Genomic DNA, 25,590 nt, shown 5'->3' on the forward strand with positions numbered 1-25,590 from the left:
TTCTGTTTCTGTCATTTGCTCTATATATTCACGTGTCGCCTGACATTTCTCAACAGTAGTATACAGTTGGGTCGCAATTATATATATATATCAACAAAGCAAAAAGCAAAAGAAAGCATTGCTTACGGTGAAGATATTCCACGTTTAAATGGTAAAGGAATAAACACGCGGCAGGATGACGCGCGCAAGCAAGTTTGTGTTTGTTTGTTTGTTTGTTTTTGCACTGAAACAACAGACATGTCAGTGCAGTAAATGCAAAATTATTTCGTTTTTCTGTCTGAGGCGAGGCTTTCTAAAATTAGACAGCATTAATCCAAGGTGGGGGAGAATTATGAATATTATAAGAAAGTACAAAATATTTGGAGTTCTTTCTTCATTCACCCACTTCATATGGTTCATCCAGTAAATAAGAATGTGTGTGTGTGTGTGTGTGTGTGTGTGTGTGTGTGTGTGTGTGTGTGTGTGTGCGTGTGTGTGTGTATATATATATATATATATATATGCTTCATACTTGTACCCATTATGTACCAAAGGAAAATTGTCTAAACTGAAAATATATGGGAAATATAAATATATCACATATAATGTTTCATCATTCTTAAGATCACAATTAATGAGATTTAGCCACAATTTTCTACATTATGTTTTTTTTTTTTCCTACATTTTTTCAGGTGAGTGCATAAACAGGGTAAACTGCAGTTGTTAGGCAGACTCATCTGAAACGTTTAATGTTGGCTCAACAAAGCATAGATCTGCAGCCAAATGAATCTTAATTGCAGTGCAGTGACTCCTTGTGGCCTACCTCTGAACTGCATGCAGTTTACATTTCAAAAGAAAAAAAATGTATAGCAAACAGAGGCTTCAAGCCAAATACAGCATACGCGATCTTATTTGATTGGCCCAATACTCTCTACATTTTCATTGGTCTGAAACGATCAATTAACACTCGCAAACCGAGCTGGGAATACCAAATTGGCGCCGCATTTTATTACAGAAGAGAGAGAAATCTTGCAATTTGATTTGGTTGTTATTTCCCCCAATGTGTGAGAAAAGCATAACATGTTTTTTTTTTTTTTTTTTTTTTCATCATGAGTTAACCCATTACAACCAATACATAAAGAGACATATTTAATGAGATACAGCAAGTATGAATTAAGTTGCCTAGTATTTGATTTATTGTAACAGAAGATAAGCAACACACTCATTAATCTTAGATAATTGATAAACGCATGTATGATGCTTTACATAACGCAGGGGAAGGATATAGACTAGGCTATTTAATTCAAGATTTGAACCGGCTACACGGGGAATAAAGAGAGGCCGTATGTTTTACGCGTCATGTCTCATGCCTGGGATACCCGTCGGACTCGTCACTTTTGGCTCATATTCTGCATTTCTTCCCGAATCCAACTCAAATCACTTTCATTTTGTGGTTTGTCAAGCCTCCAATTTAGTGTGGAAAGAAAAGCAGGTCATGGTGCGCCCGGAGGGATGAGCGCCAGCTGCTCAGTGACCAGTCACACCTACAGTTCTGCTACACATTCATTCATTCTTTAGAGAGTTCAGGAACATTTCCAAACGTTATTATGAGTATATTATTATTAGCTTATTATTGTGGTTGTTGTTGGGATTTATTATGACACTCAATGAATTTATATTATAGGATATATATATATATAAAATATGTGTGTGCGTGTGTGTGTGTGCGCGCGAACGATAAATAGTCTAGCTAACTATAAAAATAGGCTATGTCGCTATATTCTAACATATGTTGTTGCTATTATGGTTATGTAGGCCCTATATTGCCTATTACCTTTAACTGTACTTATTCACATATGAAACTCCAATCCAATCATAAGATGCCATGTTTATGCCGTACATATTTAGACCTCGGCAGAGCATACATCCTATATTAAAACGTTTTAATCAAACCACATAATAAATAATAATATAATTATTAATAATAAGTGGGTGCATTAAAAATCATGCAGGAGACACATTTTGTTTGTCTTTCCATTGTAGGCTACGTAATTAATTCTACGTAATTAATTGGAAACATTTTAATATAGCTAACTGTAATTATGTCGTCATAATAGTACGTAATGACGTGTCTTTAGGGCAGCTGATGATTAGGACCTGCTGTCAGCTGCTGAAATGAACCGAAGCAGTCGAGCGTGCAGAGCGACATGACTCGCTATTGTTCGAGGCTTGTCAACATATTAACCTGAATTCCCTGCAGTCATCCACTATACCGAATCAGTGCAGTAGACAAGGAAAGGGAAATCAGGGGAAAAAAGAAGGCAGACTAATTGAAAAACAATTGGTGGGAAAGCACATTAATTAATAGGCTCTATACCGCATGTCAGATGATGCCCCAGGAGCTTGAAGCCTTTTGTAAAAACCGTCCATTAGAAATAATTTAGAGCGAATGGCGAGCTAATTTCTCATTAACCTTTGTTATAAGACCTAGTTCCACATAATTAGGGACGATACAGTTGCACTTTCACCTTTATGTTTAAGAATAAACGCTGCTTAAAATCATAATATACAAAAAAAAATACAGATATAAACACAGAGACAGATAAGTGGATCTCCAGCTCCACAAAAGATGACTGTGGTGAACCTCAGACAAGCCATACAGATCTAATTGAATGTGACAAGGGCTAAAGCATATTTTTGGAGCACCAAAATGGTGCATCCCAAACAGGTTTCATCCTTGTCAAAATGTATTGATTTCTCTGGTTTTATGGAGTGGTTGATGTCTCTCTTACTCAGCGGTCAGCGGGAGAGGGTTGGTTTAAGCAGGTTCAAATGTAAGGGTGAAACTAACACCCCCCTAACGAGTCTGTAAAACTGGATTTAACTTAGGCCGTCTCTCGTACTGCAGACAGAGGCAAAGTACTCGAGATGTTTTCAAGCATCACAGTACATAAAATAGTGTACATAGATACACTGTCTACATTTGTGAGATACTTAGTCTACTGATTTACATTAAGTGACAGAGAATACACCTACAAGCATATTCAATACTATATATTGTTTTTCTTTAGTAATTTGGGGGACTGTGTTGGAGATGGGTAGCAAGATAGTGAGAAAGAGAAGGAATGGAACAGAGAACATGAGCTTGTGGTGACCACGAAGGTGATGAATTTCTCTTTGCCACAATCAGTGCACCTGGGTTTCCTTTGGTGTATCCAGAGGTAAATAATTGATGTGAGGATAAAAGCGTTTGTGAGGGGGAGTGAAACATTCAGACAAGGGGTTGAAAACCCAGCCAGAGCCCGCTGTACCGTCCCCCCCTCTCAGCCTGAGCCTGGCCCCTCGCCGTTTGGTGGCCCCTCACACCACCCCCTCGGACGAGCGCTTGAAGTGCAAATCTGTGTTCTGACTTGTTCCTGGTTGCTGTCAGCATGTTTTCCTCTTGTCAGTGGCGATTGACTGGGGGCTTGTCTCACCCTTGTGCTGGGACTGTAGCGGGATCATTGACAGGCCAGTGACACTGCCCAACCAGATAATGGAAACCTATTGATTTTTTTTGTTCTCACACTCTCTCTTTCCTCTCTCTCTCTTTTCCTGTCTTTTTTCATAGAGGAAGTGAAGGCTCTTACACTTTAGGAATGACCGAAAGCAAATACAAGGGCATGGTCGACAGCGTCCAGGGCTTGGTCACTGGTCCCGATCTCCAGGTCGCTCCTGCCACTTCATAGGAGGGAAAAAAGTCAAGACAAGTAGCAGCCTTTGGAGATGAGGAAAACACTAAGAAAGAGGAAAAAGTGGCCATCAATCAATCAATCAACGGTGTATCTCCTGGTGTTTGTGTCAGGTGCACCTGGGACTACTTTCAAGAGATAAATGTAATGTGAGATAACCCCTCTCTATACTTCCTGCGGTTCTTAGTCTGCCTTTGTCATAACCGCGCCAATGAAATATTAAGAACGTGCTTATCTGCCAGAGGGCGATTTTAATTACCACCTAAGGTTACACCATTAATATGAAACAACACAGTGTGCAATCTCTTCCTCATACGTTCTAGAGGTTCGATTTAACAAATAAAATATGGTGATTAATAGAAAGCCGAGTCATTACGCCTCCTGATTCAGATAAGATGTGCTCTCTTGCACACCTAAAAGGGATGACACTTGTATACTGTTTTAATGGAGGAATCTCCAGAGAGCAGGCCTCTTTGATTCACTGCCTAATGATAAGCGTGCTCTGGTCTGTCAGCAGCACAGCCCCGTGGCAGATGGCTGGTGTGGATCTTACACATTTCTTTATGTTCCTGCCTCCCCCCTCGTCCAGCTCATTCTTAAAGCTGCCAATGAAATAATGGAAAAACTCAATCCTGGTCATGGTTAGCTCAATCTCATTATAATCCCTCGTTTTTTATTCATTCGGCCCTTTGGGACACTGTCTGCCCACCATGCAGCTTCCAGCCTTGGTGGAGTGTCTTTTGATTCGGCCAGGAGAGCCTAATGAAGTCACAGAGAGATACAATTATTTCCCAAAGCAGGGGCATTAATGTACTCCAGATTCCCTCTGGAGGAACGTGATGACAATTGGTTTGTACAGCTTTGATCGCCAGTCTAAGCCCTGCCCGGGACAAACTGTGAGGTCGCCCCCCGGTCCAGACGCTTACTGATGAACCTGAAAACAGACCCCGGTCAAGTCGCTTTCTCTGGTATTATCAGAGCTGTTCCTCTACACAAAGACGATGATGATATCATGGAGATCTTTGATACTTACATAATGACACTGTTGGACAAAGCCTTTGTCAACAAAGTGGCAGTGTAAAGTATTACAGCAGAAAAAAATACAAAGGTTTAAATCACAATTACATTTTAATTGGCTATTAGTGACTTAACAGAGACATAAATACAACGTGTTAACGCATTCTCTGCTCATTAACACATTGTACACCTTAATAGATCAGTATGTGCTTGCACATTATCATCACCAAATAATGGTATATAGTTACATGGTAACTATTTGAGGGGCTGACCAGGGCATGGAGAACTATACCTCCATTTGGTCTTTACCTACAGATTTATTTACAATCAAATGCTAAGAAATCATTTAACTCTGAAAGAACATGTGGTAAAGTTTCCCTTAAGTATCCTAAAGTAAAACATAATCATTAGTTGTTATTATATTTTTGTGTGATATAACTTACATTTTAGCACCATAAAATGAGCAAAAACAGTATTTGCAGGGGTTTCAGCAACATACAACAATAATATAGAACAATGACCTTTTTTGACATTATATAGATACTAAACTAATTAATATTGCATCATGACAGTATTGCCCATGATTTTACTAAACAACTAGAAACTTTTTTAAAAATATTCATTGATATAGTCAGAAAATTCACAGTTCATTTCTTTGATAATGGCATTAAAAATATTTTAATAGACTGTGTTATACGTTTGGGCTGTAATGCCCTTATACACAATATTATATTTTTAAACCTCAACGTGTTAAATGATGCATAAGAGTAGATATAAGAATTCTTAACCATAAATGAAGCACTACGTGTGTATATATATATTATTATGCTGATATACTCTCTCACAAAATAGGTTATACAATTTTTTTTACTACCTGTTCTCATGGCAAAAATATACCTGGTGGCACTTTTTCGCAAGACGCAAAATACATAACCAATAAGTACGTATCACTGCAGTTTCCAAAAGAAATGAATACTAGATGCAGTAAAACTCTGATACCTTTTATTACGTTTCACGCAAATTTTCAGAGTTTCGATTAATTAAGCATAATTTTCACACAATTACTTCAAAACATTTTTAATATGCTGGGAGATTTGAAAATTAATGCTTTGAACATTAGCATCACTCATATCCAGCTTCATATCTATGGGCTTTCATAGACGGTAGGTTTGTTTGGTAGCTATGGAGTACAGAGATGTACTAGAGAGGTGAGAAGCTCCGGATTGAATCACGTGTAACTAAGTTTTGTCAAAACAGTTCAAATCTACTTATGAGTTAGTTAAAATGGCAAATTAGCATCAACAAATGCTTTTTTATATAATTTTTGCATTTGTTTGCTATCGGGTAGGTTTAGGGTTGGATTCAGTGTATGGCATATTTCCAACACGATAGAGCATTATCTTCTCACGCCAGTTCCCGAATATTTGAATTCTGAACGGCTGCAATACGTACCTACAGCAATGTAATAAAAACACAGCAATCACACCTACAGGTGCATCTCAATAAATAAGAATGTTGTGGAAAATATGCCTCTGATGTTGTCTGTGGTTCAGGAGTGGCTTAACAAGAGGAATACGACAACTGTAGCCAAATGCCTTGCCTTGACCCCAACCTCAGTCCATTCCTTGTGAAGTTCAATCAAATTCTTGAATCAATTTTGCTTGACAATCCTCATAAGGCTGCGGTTCTCTCGGTTGGTTGTGCATCTTTTTCTTCCACACTTTTTCCTTCCACTCAACTTTCTGTTAACATGCTTGGATACAGCACTCTGTGAACAGCTAACTTCTTTGGCAATGAATGTTTGTGGCTTACCCTCCTTGTGAAGGGTGCCAATAATTGTCTTGTGGACAACCTCAGATCAGCAGTCTCCCCCATGATTGTGTAGCCTAGTGAACCAAACTGAGAGATCATTTTAATGGCTCAGGAAACCTTTGCAGGTTTTTCAAGTTGATTAGCTGATGGGCATGCCACCATATTCTAATTTGTTAAGATAGTGAATTGGTGGGTTTTTGTTAAATGTGAGCCAAAACCATCACAATTAAAAGAACCTAAGACTTAAACTACTTCAGTCTGTGTTCACTGAATTTAATACACGAGTTTCACAATTTGAGTTGAATTACTGAAGTAAATGAACTTTTCCACGACATTCAAATTTATTGAGATGCACCTGTATATCAAAGTAATAAAAACATGTTTTAGTGCTACTCAGTGGACATTTCTCTTTGTAACTGCGCAAAACGTGCAGTAAGGTATGTGTGTTGCAGAAAAGTATCCAGAGGTACATATTTTTATGAGACTAGGTTGTTATTTTTGTCAGTGTAGATAAACTTTGCAGCGCAAAATTACAGTAAATAGCAAGTCCTTGTAAATGTCTTTGAAGCTGATTAGTCGACATAGTGCTATGTTCTACAGTGACCTCTGAATTCCATGATTTGGACAGTTTCTAAAATCTAGCTGCTGAATTTTACACTTGCAAATCACAGCAGCTGAGAACTGCAGTCTGCAGAGAGAGACTGCATAATGTGCACATCCAAGACCTAAATATATCTCTACATCTATGTTGCAAATAGCATGCCCTTAAAAATAACCGAAGATTGATATAATAAAATTGGTAAATAAACCTAAGAAAAAAAGCATAATATGCAATATAAGAAAATCTTTCATTTATATTATATATTTCTATTCTGTACTCATATATAGATGTATATACAGTATTATATGTGTGTATTTGTTTATGAACATGTGCAGAACAGGTGTACAGTGAGCATAGCTGGTGTGTAAACGTGGCTTAGGAGACCCCCTCAGGCAGACTGAGAGGAGGGTGTGTATCCAGAAGCAGGCACTCGGGGGGAGATGGGGAACACAGCTCTTTACACAGCGCTGAAACCTCCACCATACCTGCACCCATGCCGGGGATACTCGTGTGCATAAGATGCCTCTGCAAATGCTTGATCCAGTCTTCCTGAATTGACTGAGGACCCTGGAAGATCAGATCGCAGAACCTGGGGGAAAGAAAGACAGATATGAGAACTCCTGGTAGTGGTAGGAGAGAGTGCAGGAGTGGTGTAAAGTACCTGCAGGTCATTCTGTAGATCACTTCAGAGGCGGCGTGTAGAGATGAAAATGCCTTTCTTTTTGGCCCAGGCCTTGATCTCGGCCTCTTCTGTTTACAATCATATGCTGTGAAAAAAAACAGAGCAATTGAAATCAACAAAAACCTGAGTGACTGGATGATTAGATTATATTAGATTGGAAGAGCAAGTATGAAATCCTACTTGTTCCTTCTAATAAGGCCATTTTCTTCCGTCGTGCATATGCTCTGAGATGATTGGACAGACTGACAGCGCTGTGGAACGTCGTGTTGCAGTGGATGCAGATCTTCTTATTTTCTGGATCACACAAATACAAGGTTTGGAGCTAATAAGCATTTAAATAGTATAAATAAACTTTTTTTCTGTAGCTGCTCTCCACTCATGACTGATCTTTAAAAAGCGATAGCATGTTATATGGCTACATCAGTTTGTAATTTAGAAAAGGAACACAGCAGCTTGAAGAAAATAAAACTGTGATTCCCTTAGTGTCATCACCCCCCACTCCATCTGTTTTCATATCATAAAGATCGGCTGTGCGCTCTGTTTTTTGAGGACATGTAGTTGTATGTTCTCAGTATTTGCACTCAGTTTGATGGGTTGTTTGTTTTTACGGGCAATGTTTGAAACTATTAATCTGCTCTCACTGTATATTTAGATGAAATGTGTTCATTTAATGCTAAGCTACAGCTGGTATATGAAGCTTGACTATATATATCATAACACATGGTAGAAATGTTTTATGATAATAAACGGATGGCAATTTCTTCCGGTGGTAACTGGGTGAAAATGAATATGTCGGCCAATATGTTTGACATTCAATTTAACATAACATAATGTTGATTGGATATAAAACACCAGTACAATAAAACACCAGTCAATAAAGTTTTTGACAACACTTTGATTGGCATATTTGACCTGTTGTTTTTATGTCAATTTTGGTGTCAATTTGATGTGTTTTCAACATCAATCTGAACTTTGTTTTGATGTTATTGAAAACCATAATGTGTCCCATATGGACAGTTTCTTACTCATTCTATACTGTAGTATCAGCTGGGCCACTGCAGAATTTCAAAAAATATGATTTATATATACATAGCGCTCCTTTGCTTAATATAGAAGTTGCATAAAGGTCAGGAGGCATGAAATGTTAATTGGGTTAATAGTTCATATAATCATAAATAATCACATTATAATCATTAGTAATTTTATTTATTGTAGCAAATCAACATTTGCCTTTTATTAATTGCCCTAATACAAACATTTGCAATTGGAATTGCAAAAATATACAAAACATGAAGTCTTTTGGTCATTCTGGGTAATATCAACAAAAGGACATACACAAAACTCCTAAGATGACAAGCTCATATTTTACTTGATTAAGAGCATATTAATTCTAGATTTACATATGTACTCATCTAGACTACTCTGAAAAGCACAAACTTCCCTTTTTTTCTAACTGGCCTAATTAAACCTCTTGCAATAGTTTTTAGTGCTCCACCACCAATCAAAGTGTTTCAGCAGGACATAAAAAACAGACCTGATTATATGAGTCTGGATGAACAGACAAATCAAATGAATGTAACCGTGTATATCCAATTAAAATAAAAGTGATTGTGAAACTTCATTAATTTGTTTTTTATTAATGAAATGGGAGTTTTATTTGGGTAGACATGAAACAAAGATGTGCAAATACAGCTGATGTGTTTCCAGTAGTACATAAAAGAACGCTATGCGTTTTACATTTGAATTTCAAAGCCACTTTTGATGACATTCATTCTTTTTGTACCTGCTACAATATTTCAATGAGTGGCAAACTTTTACCATGCACTCTCTGTATCTTGTGTTCCCTCTCTCTTTTAATGACATCAACTGGCAACTTCAAGGTTACAGGAAGAGAACTTTGTCTTAAGTATGAGGCGTCTGTCATACATATTTAATATGGAGTGCATGACTGAAATTGGATTTAAGGTGCACTGTAAATAATGAAGGCTGTAGAGGTGGAAAAATACATGAGAGCAGCTGTGAAACAAGACTGTGCAGTCATGTTACATCGTATTGATCATTTCTACCCATGCTTACTGTAAATATCTCAAATCAATGGTATGGCACTTAACAAACTACTTTATTATTTGCACTTCAAGGGCTATAACTATTAACAAAAGACTAACAACAATAAAAACCCTATGTTATGGGAATAAAGAATGTTCAACGCAGGATTGTGACCCAGATATCTGAAAGCTCACCTGTCTGTCACTCTCAGATTCTTTGATTCAACATCACTCGAAACAAGACAGATCATACGCTCAGCTGTCAGTGAACAGGCAAAAGCTTCTTGTCATGGAGGGGTTTTGTTTTCACTAAAATTGCTCAGTATCAATGGTACTTCCAAGCTCTCTTTGTCAATTTACAATGCACAAGAAAATAGAAATTAATGGCCAATTAGGAGCCTAATATTTTGTTTCAGCCTCTAAACTTGATGCTAAATGGACATATGTAATCAAATATTTAAGTAAGGTATTCTCATTGTAAATACAAATCATTTCTGAGCTTCATTATCCACTTAAATTTTGATCTTTAGTGAACCATTAAAAGCCTCAACAGCAGTTGATTAGTGGTACAGACATATAAAACCAAGCTAATCAACTCAAACATTGTTTTGGTGGAGAAAAGGGCAATTCTGTCACTGTACTTCAAATTGAATAACTGGGGGTCTTTATTAACCTGTTATTATAAACCTGTCATTAAATATGCTTAGACAAACTGAAGCTGTTGCTGAGAAAACATAATTACACATAAAATGTTTCCACATTAATGTTTAAGGGGCCAATTCTTCTTCAAGAGGTTCAATGAGACTAATGTCTTTGAATAAATGTACTTTACTGAACCTTGTTACTGAAAGAAACACAGCTGCAGTACTGGGGTTTTAAAATTTTAGTTCTGAATTTCAGAGATTGACATAACATTTTTAAAAAGTTTTGTAAATTAGTATTTAATTAATTTTCTGGGTAACAACAAATGACACATGTATGAGTGAGTGTGTGGTTCCTAACCTTGGCTCCAGGTAGGATCCAGCTTCACAGATGGTGTTCTGGGTAAACTGCCTCTAGTGGAGGAGGTGACCTCCTCGGAGTGACCTTCAACCTCCATTTCCTGCTCCACTTTCTTATTTCCCAGCAGATCCTCTAAAGTGCAAGATTGGACCTTATCGGTCCTCTTTCTCTCTCTGTCAAACTCAGGGGGTCTGATCATAGGCCATTCATCTGGTGGGCCAGTTGCATGGTGGATCTTCATGGGAATGCCAGAGGATGTAAGAAACAGTCCATCGCTGCTGGCAAACTTTTGAGAGACAAAAGGTTTCGATAAGTGCGGTCTGGAACCAAACACCCTTATAATGTTCTTGTACTCCGTCTCATCCTGAAGAAGTTCCGTCAGGATGCAGAGAGGTGACTTGCTAGCGCCCGAAATTGGCTTGCCAATCCGCTTCAGGTGACCCCGCACATGATTGGAGAGGCCGGTCTTAGTGTCAAACCAGCCCAGGCACAGCGGACAGGTATGCTCGGTTTTAGACTCTGGCTTATCTGCCATGATGAAAGCACATAATTACTTTAAATGAATCAGTTACATGTAGAAATGTTTGTACACATACATAAACATAGGTTATGCATGTGTGATTTTAGTTTGAGAGCATTATCTAAAATCACAATGACTTGAACAAGGAAAGGTGAACAATAATCACCTTTTCTGATTCTGCGATTCACTGAGGGGATTTTTCGGCGTATGCGAGGCTGGCGGTCCTGAGATGCCACTTGCTCAGGTGACACCACATGACGAGCATCATAACTTAGCCCCACCCTATGTAAGTGTCCTCTCACATGATTAGACAAGCCCACCCCAGACTCAAAGACTGCGGGGCAATAGGGACAGCACTTCCTGCCCACCAAAGGCAAAGGGTTGACAATATACTCTGCATAAGGGTCACTTTGCTGATAAACAACATGATCAGGGTTCTCCTCACTTATTATACTCTCAATACACTCCTCCTTCACTATAAATGTACAAATATCCTCACTGTCCACCTCTGTGCTGTTGTCTGGATTAGCATTATCGGCATAGTCCAGAATGTTGTTGTTGAAAGGGATGAAATAATCACTAGGGGTATTGCTATGAAACTGATCCGAAGACTCTTTGGTGCAGTCGCTGAAATCCTGAGCACCTTCATAGTCATCTCCCTCTTGTGGTGTACTAGAGTCCCATTGTGGAGACTCAGGCTCACATTTTGGAAGACGCACATGAGGAATATCGGCATGGGTGTTGCGATACGGGATTGACATTTTTCTTTTCGAGGGTACTTTGTGCCGCAGCGTTTGCAGAACTAAAGTACTGCCGGTTGAAGAATCTTTGGGACAGCTCTCAGTGCCAGGGTTCAGACAGGCTGCTTTACTCACGATCTCTGTTTTCGTTGTAAGATGTACGTCAAAGCTGGAAAGATATTTTGTCCTCTTTTCGGAGACAGCGCTTTCATATTCTTGATTGTCTTCTTCGACATATGGGAGACCTGTTGTCACGTCTATTTTCTCTGTAGGCAGAGGGGATAATTTGCTTGGCTTGTCACTTCTCAGTGAGAATGGTGACAGCTTGTTTGCTGGGCTGCCAGGGCTCCATTTGATCAGCGAGGAGCTGAAACCATCACAAGCTTTTTGTGTGTTTTTGCTTTTCACATTAAGGTCAGCTGAGCCATTGGACCTAAAGGGCAGCTGAACTCTGTCCTTAACAGACCGCTTCTCTGTGCTTTGAATCTTTGGCATAAGTAAAGATGAATCCATGTTTTTGGGTTGGTCCAGCACAGCTTTTATGTGGTCATCCACATTGCTGTGTGGTTGAGGTTCATAATTCTCAAAATTTTGCCCATGTATAAGCTCTACATGCTTTCTGAAACTATATACGTTCTTACTTCTAAATGTGCAAATTTTACATACAAATAAGTCGTTGTGGTGAACTGTGCACTCGTCTGCCTCCATTTCAGCCGAAGTCATGTTATCATATTCCTTACAGCTATAAGACATCTTCTCCATCTCATTAGTTTTGCTATGATGGGCGAAAGTTTTGGGGCACTTCGCTCCAAAGACACACTGGGGACACTGAAGACAAGCTCTTCTTCCCTCGACATCTATCTTACTGAACCCTTTAATCTCTTCCATCAGCCTCTCCCTCCGCACCTGGTGGATTATCATGTGCTTTTGCAGAGAGGTTAGGTCTCGGAACGAACGCCCACACTCTCTACATATAAAGGGTCGGGGAATGTCTTCTTGTCTCACCTTATTATTCCTATCTAAATGATACATCATATGACTATGCAAATGCCTCTTCTCCTTGAAATTATCATTGCACTTTGAACAGGGGAAGAAGGACAGCTCCTCGCCTGTTTTTGTCTCTGTCTTTAACTGTGCCGATTTTTCACCCATGTAGGTGTTTGTTTCTACGTCGCTGCCGCTTTCATCACATTTCTCTTCCTTCTCGCTTGAAATTAGCTCCTGCATGGCAGCTGACTTGTCGCAGAATTTCTCCAGGCGCAAGCCGGCATATGCTTTCAAACTTTCCGGCTCTTTCCTGAAGGCATGTTCTTTGTTAATGGACGACTCAAAATCGGAGTCTTCATCGGTTAGGGAATTCTGGGATGCATAATCAAAGCCATCATAAACCTGTCCTCCAGTGTCAGCCCTCTCCATGGCATGATTTTTACGCATCCTCCGTCTTCGCTTGGCATGTGGAGCTCCATCAATCGCTACCTTTGTTCTTACTCCATCACCTGCTACGCTGCTTTTCAACAGTATCCGCATGAACTTCTCCTGCAGGCCCCAGTTCAGACCATCACAGTCATCAGAGGAGCTCTCTGACAACTCAGAATCAAAGTCCCATAAGCACCCTGCTTTGATTCCCTTTCTAGGCAACAGTCGGCTGATTGGCCTGTTATCCAAGCCTTCCCCCACCAGCACATCTAAGGGGGCCTCACCTTCACTGTTGTTTGATTCAGATGAGGCCCGTGCGGGCCGCACTTTTAGGGCGCACCCTTCTGTTTTCTGCTGGGTGTCTGATTGAAGCTCACTGGGAGGTGGTAACACCTCAGGGCTGGTGTCTGTCCCGGGAAGAGGGGACATGTCTTTGTTGTGGACACAGGGCTCCTCTGAGGTACAGTGTGAAGCAGCTCCATTAACAAGTGCTCCTGAAGGCAATGAGTCGTTTGTGCTGGGGGCAGCAGGGACGCTACCACAGACAAATGGGTTCGGCTGGACTCCATTTAAAGGGTTTTGGTGGCTGTCCAAGGGCAGGGGCTCTGGTGGATCCAAGCTGTTATTGTTGTTGTTGTTGGGAGAAGATGTGCTTGTCAGCTCTTGAGTGTCATCAGAGGAAAATTCTACCTCTTTGTCTTCCTCTGCACTTTCTTTTACTGCCGCCATAACAGAGACAACACAGTCTGCAAAAGAGAGACAATAAAACTACTTATGAGGGTCAATGTCATGGTGCACTGTGTCCTTGACAAAAGGCGGGAAAACACATAGATGCTAAGTTCTCTTTGTATTATTATTTCATCTTTCAAGAAACTTTTTTTTTGTCTTTTCCTTTTTTTACCCAAATATCAAAACATTTATGAAGACGGTCCTTTCTCTGATATACTTTCTTGTACATTGTTTTTTTTGTTGTTGTTGTTTTTTTTCTGTATGTTGGTTGGAACAATACTTTAGAGGCAGCACCACATACCTTTCAGCACTCAAAAGTTTCTAATCAGTTAAGCAGTTTTGTTATTTAAAATATTATAATTCATTATGATATAGGCACAGTTCTTTTTACATTGATATTTTTGCATTTATGCATTAAAAAATATATCAAATTAACATTTAATTCATAAATTAAAACAGCCATCAAAAAGAGTTCAGGTCATTATAGGTATGAACTGCGTTTTAATGTATTTCTGAATAAATTAATATATCCTATGATAAAAAAGTGCATCACAAATATGCAGCAATAAAGAGTCAGGCTCTTTAAACTGCTCTAATGGTGGCCTAAAAAACACGGCCATCACTTTTGTTGCCACAATATGCATCTCAAACACCCGCTGTCACCACTTTTTTTCACAACACACCCCAACGTTAGCCCTGGAAGTCCTGGTGAGGAAGCTTAATTATGTGAACGCACCTCTGGGATCTAACCTTCCTGTTTCTTCCACCAAAGTTCTCAGCCGCCTGCTAAAATTGACCAATTTCCATGGGAACAAAGCACCACCAATAAGATCATATTATTCTGTCTTATCACTCTCCGATGGTGCCAAAGCACATCCCAGCACGAGACTGTTGTTGCTTCAAACCTGACAAATTGGCACACTGCACACACATACAGTATACACAGAGAGACACACACACACCCAGGTAGAAACACTCCCGTTCATGACTAGCCAGTAAAATATACCTCAGGTGTCATCAGCCGATCTAATTATATTTGATGGTTTTCAACAGCTCAACACCAGCAAACCTGTGGGACAACAGGACTATGTTTAAAGGGTGTGTTAAAGGGGCCCAGGCTTGCTGTTGTCCTGCTAGGCCACGGTGTATGCTCTGAGGATTTGACATTCAGCACTAGCTACTCTCAACAGGAAGCCGCGTTGCTAACGAAGTGTTAAATTCAGTGTTAATGAGTGGCTTCACTGTTACCACCTCCTAGGTAAACCTTCCGAGCTCCATATTCTCTCCATCTGTTGGGGTGTGAGGGGCTTTCGGAGGGAGAACAGACGCTCTGCATTTAAAAACGAACTTCACTGCAAACCCCTAAACAGCAGGGTGGCAAAGCCTCAGAATATGATTTCAGCTTTAAATTTACAGGCCTCATTAGCTTCCAGTTTCCACACTGATCTATTCCATACATAACAAACAGGGTTCAACTGCAATGCGTCTTTTAAAAATTAATTCGCTTCTATTTACTTCATTTAGTCAATGTTAAAAGGCTGCCTTTGCCTTGCTGGAAGCTATTTACAAGGATTATGAGCTTAAATACATCTACGCTCGGCACGGAGATCAATCTGAAGCGATTAGCTCTCTTTCTCAATCTCGCTCTAACTCTCTCCTTGAAATATGCTCGGTAATGAACATGTTTGAATTCACAAACAACAATGAATCAGAGGAGGTCCCCCTGTGATCAGTCTAAATTAACTGCACAAGTAAAAGAGCACTTAACACTTACACGACACACATATGTCATGTGCTCTCTCTCTCTCTCTCTCTCTCCCTCTTTCTCTCTCAGCCCCTATTCTTTCCATCAGCACTTGTTCTAACACTCGAGTTGCACCTCATCTTGAGGTTACTGCTGAAAAAATAAGAAGTGATAATTGCATATTATCATTACACATTATTCTGGAACCCCAGAAGATAAACTTTTCTTGGATATTTATTAATCATAGGAGAATACAAACTACTTGCTATGTTCCACTTCGGTGTCTTCAACTTTTTTTTCCACCTACTACACTTTTATGATGGTGAAAGAAGGCCAAAAGCTGGAAGTATATGTTCCAAGAATACAATTATGTGCTGCACTACATGTGCAAAGAACCATTAAGTATGTTCTATAAATATGAGACACACTCACAGGGACAAAGAACTAAAATCTCTATCTCTATTTAAAAATAGCTAACTTCCTAAAGTAGGATGAAGACATGGACCTATACTGCATTTTGCATCAAAACGGAAATCGATTGCCAAAACACTTCAGACTCATTCAACAGAATGAAGCTGTGAAACCTCTTGTAGTTTCCTCAGATGCTTCCCCTAAAAGAGAGGACTACAACAACAGGACCAAGTGGGGCAAGTCATTCAGAGCAGTTATCTGTCTATGTGAATCGGCAACATGCCCAAATTCATTTTACTTTATCTATTACTCTCTATCTATCTCTCTCTTTCTTTTACCTGTCCTTCATTTCCCCATCCTATCTTCCTCTTGCACAGAAAAAAACACATCTAAACAAAGAAGGGAGGCCGTGGCCCCTCAAGTACAGAGCAGAGAATCTTCCTCGGTTAATGGGGGTTATTGATTTGTTTGACACACTGTGAATTTATGAAGCCGCCTCTCAAGTGTGAGAGACTAACAAAGCACAGCTGTGAGCAAACAAACAGGTAGCTATTCAACCTGACACCTCACAGAGTCTGAGGAGAGCCTGTCTTTCTCTTCTTCTCTTGCCATGTTGAGGAAAAGCGTTGAGTTCAGCCAAACAGACTCATGAACACACAGAGCAGCAGTGACAGGAGGAACCTCTCACTGGGTGTCACAGCACATGCTACAGCTTTTTTTTTGGAAGGGAACACTCATATATTTGGGAATTTCATGTTATAATTTGATTTATAATGAATTAAATTAATTGGATTAGAATTTGCAAAATGAGTTCAGAGGTCTCAGCTAACAAGTCTTGGTAAAACTTTCTTTTAAGGCGTACTAAATATTATAATAACAATAAATGATGCATAATTAAACTCAATTAACCCTAATTTATTTAACTTAAAACAAAGTCTCTGAACACTAAGCAGCAGTGTCTACACCTAAAATAAATGTAAGGAATTTGCATTTTGATCCACTCTGCTGGTTGTGTTTTTCCCCTGTAGTAACCTTTCCACTTAAAAGACTTGGAAGAAGCTTTTATCCAAAGTGACTTTTTAGACTGCATTCAAGTTTTATATTCCTTCCATGGGAAAAAAAAAAAAACCTTTTCACCCCATCACCACACTGCACTGTCTGAGCTATAGGAAAGCATATATACATTAGATAGCCATCATTTGTTTAGTCTTTTGCTATTTTTGTACCATACATTACAACCCTAGAAAATTTCTGAGATTGTTTACAACCACCGCCACCTTCTCCTCCATTTGGAAAAGAAACTAAGATGCATGGAGAGTGGCAAGAATCCAATTTCTTTTGAACGCTGTGTGGAAATTGAGAGCTCAGCAATAAATCTGCTTCAATACACAATCTCCACAGAGCGCAGGGGCAGCTACCTTAGAGATCTCTCCCTCTGTGTCTAACAAACCGCTGCTTTACCAGGAGCCAAGGCTGCCAACTCTAACATCTTGGTTGCCACAGCACTGCAAAAGCTGCATTTTCCAATGGCTGGCCATTCATAGTCAAGGTGATGCAACGTTGCGGCTTTGTCAACTAACCCCGATTAAAAAACAGTCCACACAAATGTGGCTCTGGATTTCAAAACAAAAGAGCACATCCTTCCCCAACCCAAATTAAAAGAGCATCAACACGTACTCAAGGACTCAATCACGCAGCCCGCCTCAGTACTCTTTCCTAAAATAGAGCGAGTGAAATGCCTGCTCCTACTGATGGTAGATTTAGGATAGGGGAGAGGGGAAAGGGGGGTCACTGGGCATGATAAAAGGGGACAGGGAGTGAGTGACAGTTGGGTTTAGACAGAAGTCATGTTCAATAGCAGGTAAGGAACATCAAAAGGCGAGTTCACAGGAAACCTATGCAACCTTATCTAGAAGGAGGATTTTCTGTTGTGTGAAGTAGATTAGTGATGCCAGAGCTGCTGACATGGCCTCATTTGCTGCCCTGTAGTGTTAGAGGAGGATTAAACCATATAAACTTTGAAGCCTTAAACAATACCTTTCAAAATTAGACAGATTAAGGGAGGGATGTCTGATGGGGATTTCCCGTGGCTTTGTCAGTTTAAAACTTCGCTTTTTTAAAAAGGGAGCAAGAGAGCAGGAAAAAGAAAAAGCTGAGCAGGTCTGGGGTTTCAGTTTTAATGAGGGCACTCTTATAGTGAGCCGGGCAGAGTGTGCGAAGTAGCGCAGGTCGACAGGCCCTTAAACCAGTAGCCTCTCGCTCACATTAAAGAATGATGCAAAGAGTTTGTCACTTATAGAAGGGGGCGAAAGTTTTCTGGCAGTTGCATCACTGTGGTAGTTTTACACGGTGGCATATATCTTGATGGAAAATAAACAATTGATTGTTGAGCTCTATTCTGTGTAAAATATGAAAGCAGTGCGCCATGAAATATACTTCCTCTCAGGTCATGAGCTGTGTTGTACGGCGTCGATTTTTCTTTACGTGAAATGTGATGATTACTGGAGATCTGATTCGAATATGGTGGGGCTACGCGGGCACGTGTCTACCGCTGTGATCGAGGGCAGACTCACACGCGTCTGTCTTGCTTGAGTAGTGTGAAGGAAAAAAGCTAACTTTGTCACTGCCGCTTTGCTGAAGACACGTGACCAATCAGATGAAAGTGTGTCAATGTCAACGCTTGTCTACGCGCTGAGGACGAGATCGGGTCTAAGCGAGCAGACATCAATACGCTTAAATTTGGAGAAATGTCAAGCGCCGCAGGTTTCGGGATGAAACGACTTTTATTACCTTTTCTTAAAACGTAATGTGCAGCGCAAGCTAAGACATGAGCAACATAATAAAAGTGAGGAAAGCGGAAAAGGGCAAATAGTGGCGGAGGATTTATATCTAAATTAGGACCAAACATTCAAACTGACTATCTGTTTAACCAATTCTTCATCTAAAAGAACACTGCTAATCAAAAAACGACCCGTTCTTAACCACACAAAGCAATGCTTGCACTTTCTGGCCCATCTCACCCTGAACAGGCTCCCTTAGGATATTAAAAAATCATCACATTTTTATCAGTCCCTGCTGCTTGTCAATGGCATCTATTAAAGCTGAATGAGGGGGTGGAGCTGCATCCAGACTGGTCATTAACACCAGAGCCCCACTCAATCAGAGCAACTCCCAAGCAAATCAAAGAGGAGGCTGCATGCGTGCAGAAGGAGAGGTAGGGGGTGTGCTCGGTAACCTGAGAAAGGCCCCATGGAGAGATGTAAATAACCTCCCGAGAGACTCCCAGCGGGCTGTAAAGAAGATGCTAGCTGGGAGACGATGGGAAGCTAATGAGTATAACAGTAAATGTATACAAAAGACAGAAGGAGAGGCCCTTCCTCTTTATTCCAATTAAGATGCTCTTATCAATAACAGGGTGCTGAAGCCACTTTCCCTCGCTGTACCGTCTGGTTGTATGCGCCATGCAGCACTCTATGAATGTAGCTGACCCAACCAAAAGTGAACAAAATGTTGTGTTTGATAAGCAACAAATCAGGTGATATTTAAATATTTTTTGCTATATAAAGAAACATAGCATTGTGTAAATATATTCATTTCAAAAAACATATGTAAACATTTGCCAGTTCTGCCAAAGGCAACTCTACTGGAAACTGAAAATGTTAGCATCAAGTTGGAATAAACATTTTAATGCTTACTTTTTTTATACTTATACTTTATACGGGTCTCAGCAAAACAGCTAAATGTGATTTGTCTGCCACAGATGTAACCTACCTATTTACTTAAATCCAATATACTTAAGTCACTTATTATTATTATTATTATTATTATTATTATTATTATTATTATTATTATTATTATATTCACATTTAAACCGTGAGCTGACAGAATTTGTACTTCCCACTGGTCAGTACCACTGATGACCAATAGATGGCTCTGGCAACATTTGGCCATACTTTCTATAACCAGATGACATAAAATAAACATGTAAAAACAAAGAATACACACATTTAATATATATATATATATATATATAGAGAGAGAGAGAGAGAGAGAGAGAGAGAGAGAGAGAGAGAGAGAGAGAGAGAATAGGAAAGGAAAAATATAAAAAGCAAAAAAAGATAAATATATTTATTTAGGGTTATATTTAATAATAATAAATAAATAAATAAATAAAAGGAAGAAAGGTTTTGTATAGGTTTCTGAGGGCAAAAGTAAACAATTTCTTCCTTTTAATTTTTTTTTTAATATTTCAAGATTTTTCTTTTAAACAATTATGAAATGATAATAATTAATGCTTTGACTTCAATTTTTCTATTTTTAAACTTTGGTTGTACAAATGGCGCTTCAGAACCTGCTTGTGAACACATCAATAAGCAGAATATCAGTATGTGTAATGTAATGACTGCTCAGGTACACCATTAACACACTCTCATCTCTCTTAATACCACATATAATTCAGTGATCTCTTCCTGACAGAAATGCTCTATAATCATACAGCACCCTGCAACCTCTGTTCAAAGCTCTAAAATATCACATCCAACTCCAGGAATAATTGGGAAATTTAATGAGATTGGTGAACCACAACCTTGAAGGATTTCGCAAGAAAAAGGTTTTGGGGGCTTGACAGTTAATTCTCAGGCAAACTTTTGCCTTTACCCTTTCAATCAATAGAAACAGTGGATTTAATTTTGGTTAATTGGTGCTCAGTAAGAGACACCCTCCAGCGTCGATAGAACATTCTTACGGCCTTGGTCCTATTGATTCTGGAATCTCTTAGGCACTTACAAATGCATTTGTTCCGATAGATTCTGTTCCTCTGCGGTCACTTTTTTTTTTAAATGCATGAGGCCCCCCCAAAAAAGTGGTATTAAACGAGTATGTAATTTCACTCAAGCAGAATCAATGAATGCACATACTATCAGGCACTACAAAAACCAAGCAATACTCAAATTTTCCAGGTATTTCCACAAAGTTTTCTGCTGTTCATATAAGGCTAAGCAACACCGTCAAACTGTTACCGACATTTCGTGTACTGACACACCTAAGATTATTTAAAAATAGACTATGAATGGCATAGCAGTTAGGGGATCTTCAGAGAGAAGCTCTCATATCTTTTAACTGTAACAAAGTTTAGCACCCTGCAGAGTATTAGTGATCAAATCCTGGCCCCTAGTGGTGAAGTCATCAGTGTGAGATCTGGAGCCCGAGGCTGCTGCGGTCCGTCTGTAGCTTTTGGTGAGCTGAGAGATTTTACGTGTGTAACTTCCCTCATAAAGTCTTTAATAGGAAGAAGTGTTCTCATTTGCTTATCTGGGGTGCGGGTAACTGAATGGCGGGACACCCATGCCATGTCTGTTTCAAAGTTGTGAGAATTTGCGCTAAGAGAGAGGCAAGCTCTCGACTTGGAACGAGACTAACCGGCGACAATCGCATCTGTCAAATAATTTTGGCACACTTCCCAAGACAAACTTCAGAGACAAAGATACCGTTTGAATGCGGAACGCAGACAGGTTAACATTTTTCGCACTATCATCTCGATTCTGTTGGATCATTGTCCAATTACACAAAATTATTTTGGCAGTTTTGCTCACACAACATTATACCCAGATTCCCCTTTTTGGCCTTTTTCTGGAGGGCTGCTAGAGGAAGATGAAGGTTGCCAGGTTTCCAGGCTGACTTGAAGTATGCCTGTGACAAGTGTAACTGACAGCTCTGATTTAATTTGACTGGTGATCACACCCAGCTATAGTATCAGAGCAGTTCACACATCTGTGCCTCAGCTCAAGGTGTTGAGACATGCCACCAAATATCTGGAACATTACACACATCCCTGGTGCTGTGTACAGGCAGCCAGAGCGCTGTCACTCCAGCTTTCCAGCAATATTAGCGAAGACACAAATCTTACATTCACTGTTTCCATCCTAATTCTGTCAGCATTTTATCTCTTTTTAAATGACATTTCCGCACGTTTATTAACTATTTGAAATGATTAATGAGACTACTGTGATTTGCTACAATACAGGACACAAAAGACTCACATTAAATTGATATTCTTTTAAATTCATATACGGTTCTTACCAGTCTTTTCCAAAGCATTGGAACTCTGTAGTTCTCAGTAAATCCACCTGGAACATGAACATATAGATAGACAGAGAATTGTTATTAATAGACATGTCACAGCCATTACTCTTCTCTTTAGCGCAGCATGCTCAAACTAATATGATTATTTGGTGCACAATATTTCTTATTATTATCACAGTTATGCTGCTTAATATTTTTAGAGCAACCCTAGTGCATTTTTCAGGATTCTTAGCTGCATAGAAATCTATATTTTTGCTACAGTAACACATATAAATTGCTGCTATTCTATCCACCAAAACACAGCTGCTTAATCATTAGGCTCAACGTCTCATTTAAGCAAAAGAGCTCATTACATTCTAATATACTGATGAGTCTGGTGGCTGTAATGAGAGGTCATGCTAGAGGTTAAATGATATGGAATGAGCAGCTAATAGTCAGAGCACAGCACTGGATAAATAGGCCTCTCTCTCTCTTGGCCTCTTCCTCTAATAGATTTATGCAGGTCTCAATGTTCTGGCTAGATCAACAGCTTACTGAAATATCTCTCCGGCCCAGCTGCAGTAGTGCTGGCTTGCTAATTCAGGCCAGTGTACTTCCATTAAAACAGTCCCCTGTGTCTTCATTTAGAACACTGCGAGCTGGGAGCGCAGCAAAAACAGGGAAGATGGGGACCAATTTTTATCATTCTGCACATTCTAGAAATGCGCCTCAGTGCAAATATTTGACCTTGCTGAGTGACACATAATCAATTTGTTTGAAATCGGCTCTGGAGTCTGGCTATGTAATCTGTCTTTAAAGGGTTTGATTACACATTTACGGACATGCAGGTTTTAGGGTTGCATGTGCCTAAGCCCTGTTCCTGGACTCACCCCTGCCCAAATCTCTGTTAAGACTGCTGTTTAAATTATATTACAGCGAATATCAAATACATATGGATTGAGGCAAGGCTCTGTAATGACCTATGAATTTCCTGTCAGAAGAGAAAAGCTTCTTTCAGGTGGCAAGTGAAGTGTGCGTTATACAAGCTCTCTGAAATTCTTGCTTCTGATTGGTCATTTATTAGATCCAGCAGCGAAATAATTACAAATAATGATTCTTGTCCATGGCAACATTTCATAACTGGGGAATAAAACTGCTCATGTCTTTTATGTCCTTGTGTTAAACATCTCCACAGTCTCTTTAAGTAAAATAAAAATAAAACCCAAATCAATATTTATGTAACTATGAAACTAACACTGTAATTATGCACCTCAATGATAAAACTTAAAACATATGCCCTCGGCTTTCTTTGTAGACACCAATAGAAAGGGTGGATATTCCTGTGTTTTCTTGGCCTCCATTTATCCAGTGTTCATGGTAACAAAGCTAACAATATCTGTATGATCGCTGTATGCAGGATAGGGTGTAAAGAACAGCTTTATTTTAAAATTATGCTCAGATAATTAAGAATGGAAAAACAAAGATTTGCAAAGAACTAATGATCCAAACCATAATAAGGGTACTTACAGCATATGACATTAAGAAGTAGAAGAAAATTATGCAAGTCACACATTTGCAATAACATTCCACATAAACACCAACAAAGTGAAAACCTGGGTTATATTTCCGAAACAAGCCAAACTGTCCTTGCTATTTAATAATAAACAACACGTAGTTCCTGTAGAATCTGAAGCTTGGGGAGAAAAAAAGGGTCAACTTCGGCACTCAAAGTTGTCATGCAGCAAAACAAGTTTCTGCACCTGTTAAAATGACCAATGGAGATAAAGCGGGATTTATCAAAATAGGATTTAGAAGGCCCATGGTCACAGGTCACACGCAGATATGATGTGATTTCGTTTGATAAAGCTATAAAATGTGCATTTACAGCTATTTAAAGTTCTGGGAGCATGCAAGAATTGTTCATATTGGGCCTATTTTTAAGCACCATTCAAAATGATCGACTGTGGTTTACGACAGAAAGCAATAGGCTGGCGGGATGTTTGTATGCCGCGGTGAGCAAACGCGTTGCGCACAGATTCCCTCCAATCAAGGTCGCGCAGAGCGCCTTCAAGACGAGCGTCTAAACGCGTCTGCGCTCTTCAAGTGTCAAACCCGCGACTAGAGGCCGCGACACAAACTCCCCGCTGACACGGGAAAACGAATCGTCTCATCCAGTGACTGACACCGCTTTGGATCGATTCTGACACCTATCTTGTAAAAGTGTATAAAGTGTTTTTCAGGGGGAAACGAGAAACCGCGCGAGTGCGCTCAGATGGCAGAGGAGCATCCAACTTTTTTACCAAATGCGATACTATTCAGAGCAATAGCGTATATGACAACGAAGGGGTGAAATGTTAGCCTGCGCGATTCGTGAGTGGCACGGTGTTGACATACCTGATGCCCGCGTATATAAGCTCTCGTGCCCATGCAAGGACTCAAGCCACTGTACCCTTCGCGCACTCATCTCTCACCACGGTTAAACACATATCCGTCAAGGGACGGCGTTTGTAAGCTTTAAACCTACCTTCCCATAGAAGGACACTATAACATGGGACAAGTTTGTCATGGTACTTGATTACAGTCCTTTTTTTCCCGTCCTCCATCCGTTACAATGTCGCCATTTTGCCTAAAATTCTGCAGGTTGAACTAAAACTCTAGCAGGGAGGTTCGGTCTGTGCGTTCACAAATCACACCATAAACTAAGACCAAAATAAACGTTTACATCCTTTAAAAGACAAAGTGAAAAGTTAAGGTCGTGTTGTGTTTCACGTTGAAATGGTACATCGGGTGTTTAAAAAAGGAGTGAAATAGAGACATACTGTAAATCCCCCGCTCGCAATATGGATTATTCCACAGACAGAGGGTGAATTCTTCTTAGGTGAAGTTACTGCTGGCGTTGAAAAAAACAGGAAAGATGGTGGGAAGGTGGACTTGCACACCTACCAATGTGGTGGATAATGGAATGCTTTTCATTTTGTCAGTGATCATAAGCATTTCTTGCTGGAAATTGTAATTGCAGTTTTAAATTGACTGATAACACCATACACAAACAACTATATTGTTTATAAGCATACAATACTGAATTTTTAGTTTCCCTCTGT

At 39.6% G+C, this 25,590-nt stretch overlaps 1 protein-coding gene across 2 annotated transcripts; it reads right to left on the reverse strand.

The window, feature by feature from the left end:
* Positions 1-4,819: 4,819 nt before the first annotated feature.
* LOC127960066 (zinc finger protein 644) lies at positions 4,820-25,140 on the reverse strand. 2 transcript variants are annotated; one of them, XM_052559613.1, is made up of 7 exons: positions 25,014-25,140; positions 22,508-22,554; positions 11,556-14,291; positions 10,870-11,397; positions 8,003-8,116; positions 7,802-7,907; positions 4,820-7,729 (listed from the first exon to the last, which is right to left on the reverse strand). In XM_052559613.1, exons 3-7 carry the CDS (start codon positions 14,272-14,274, stop codon positions 7,516-7,518), a joined length of 3,681 nt encoding a protein of 1,226 aa, XP_052415573.1. In that variant the 5' UTR covers positions 14,275-14,291; positions 22,508-22,554; positions 25,014-25,140; the 3' UTR covers positions 4,820-7,515. The 2 variants fall into 2 exon arrangements, with proteins under 2 accessions (XP_052415573.1, XP_052415574.1); XM_052559614.1 differs by lacking the exon at positions 22,508-22,554 and having other exon boundaries at positions 25,014-25,107.
* Positions 25,141-25,590: the final 450 nt, after the last annotated feature.

The sequence above is a fragment of the Carassius gibelio genome, chromosome B6 (assembly GCF_023724105.1).
Source record: "Carassius gibelio isolate Cgi1373 ecotype wild population from Czech Republic chromosome B6, carGib1.2-hapl.c, whole genome shotgun sequence".
Taxonomy (NCBI): Eukaryota; Metazoa; Chordata; class Actinopteri; order Cypriniformes; family Cyprinidae; genus Carassius; species Carassius gibelio.

Bases quoted from the DNA above. Each gene is read 5' to 3' on its own strand.
- LOC127960066 (XM_052559614.1), bottom strand. From the start codon at position 25,092: ATGGAGGACGGGAAAAAAAGGACTGTAATCAAGTACCATGACAAACTT. The intron at 14,292-25,013 runs GTAGGTTTAAAG...TCTCTTTTGCAG, and splicing joins TAGTGTCCTTCTATGGGAAG to ACTGTGTTGTCTCTGTTATG. The intron at 7,730-7,801 runs GTACTTTACACC...TCTTTCCCCCAG, and splicing joins ATCTACAGAATGACCTGCAG to GTTCTGCGATCTGATCTTCC.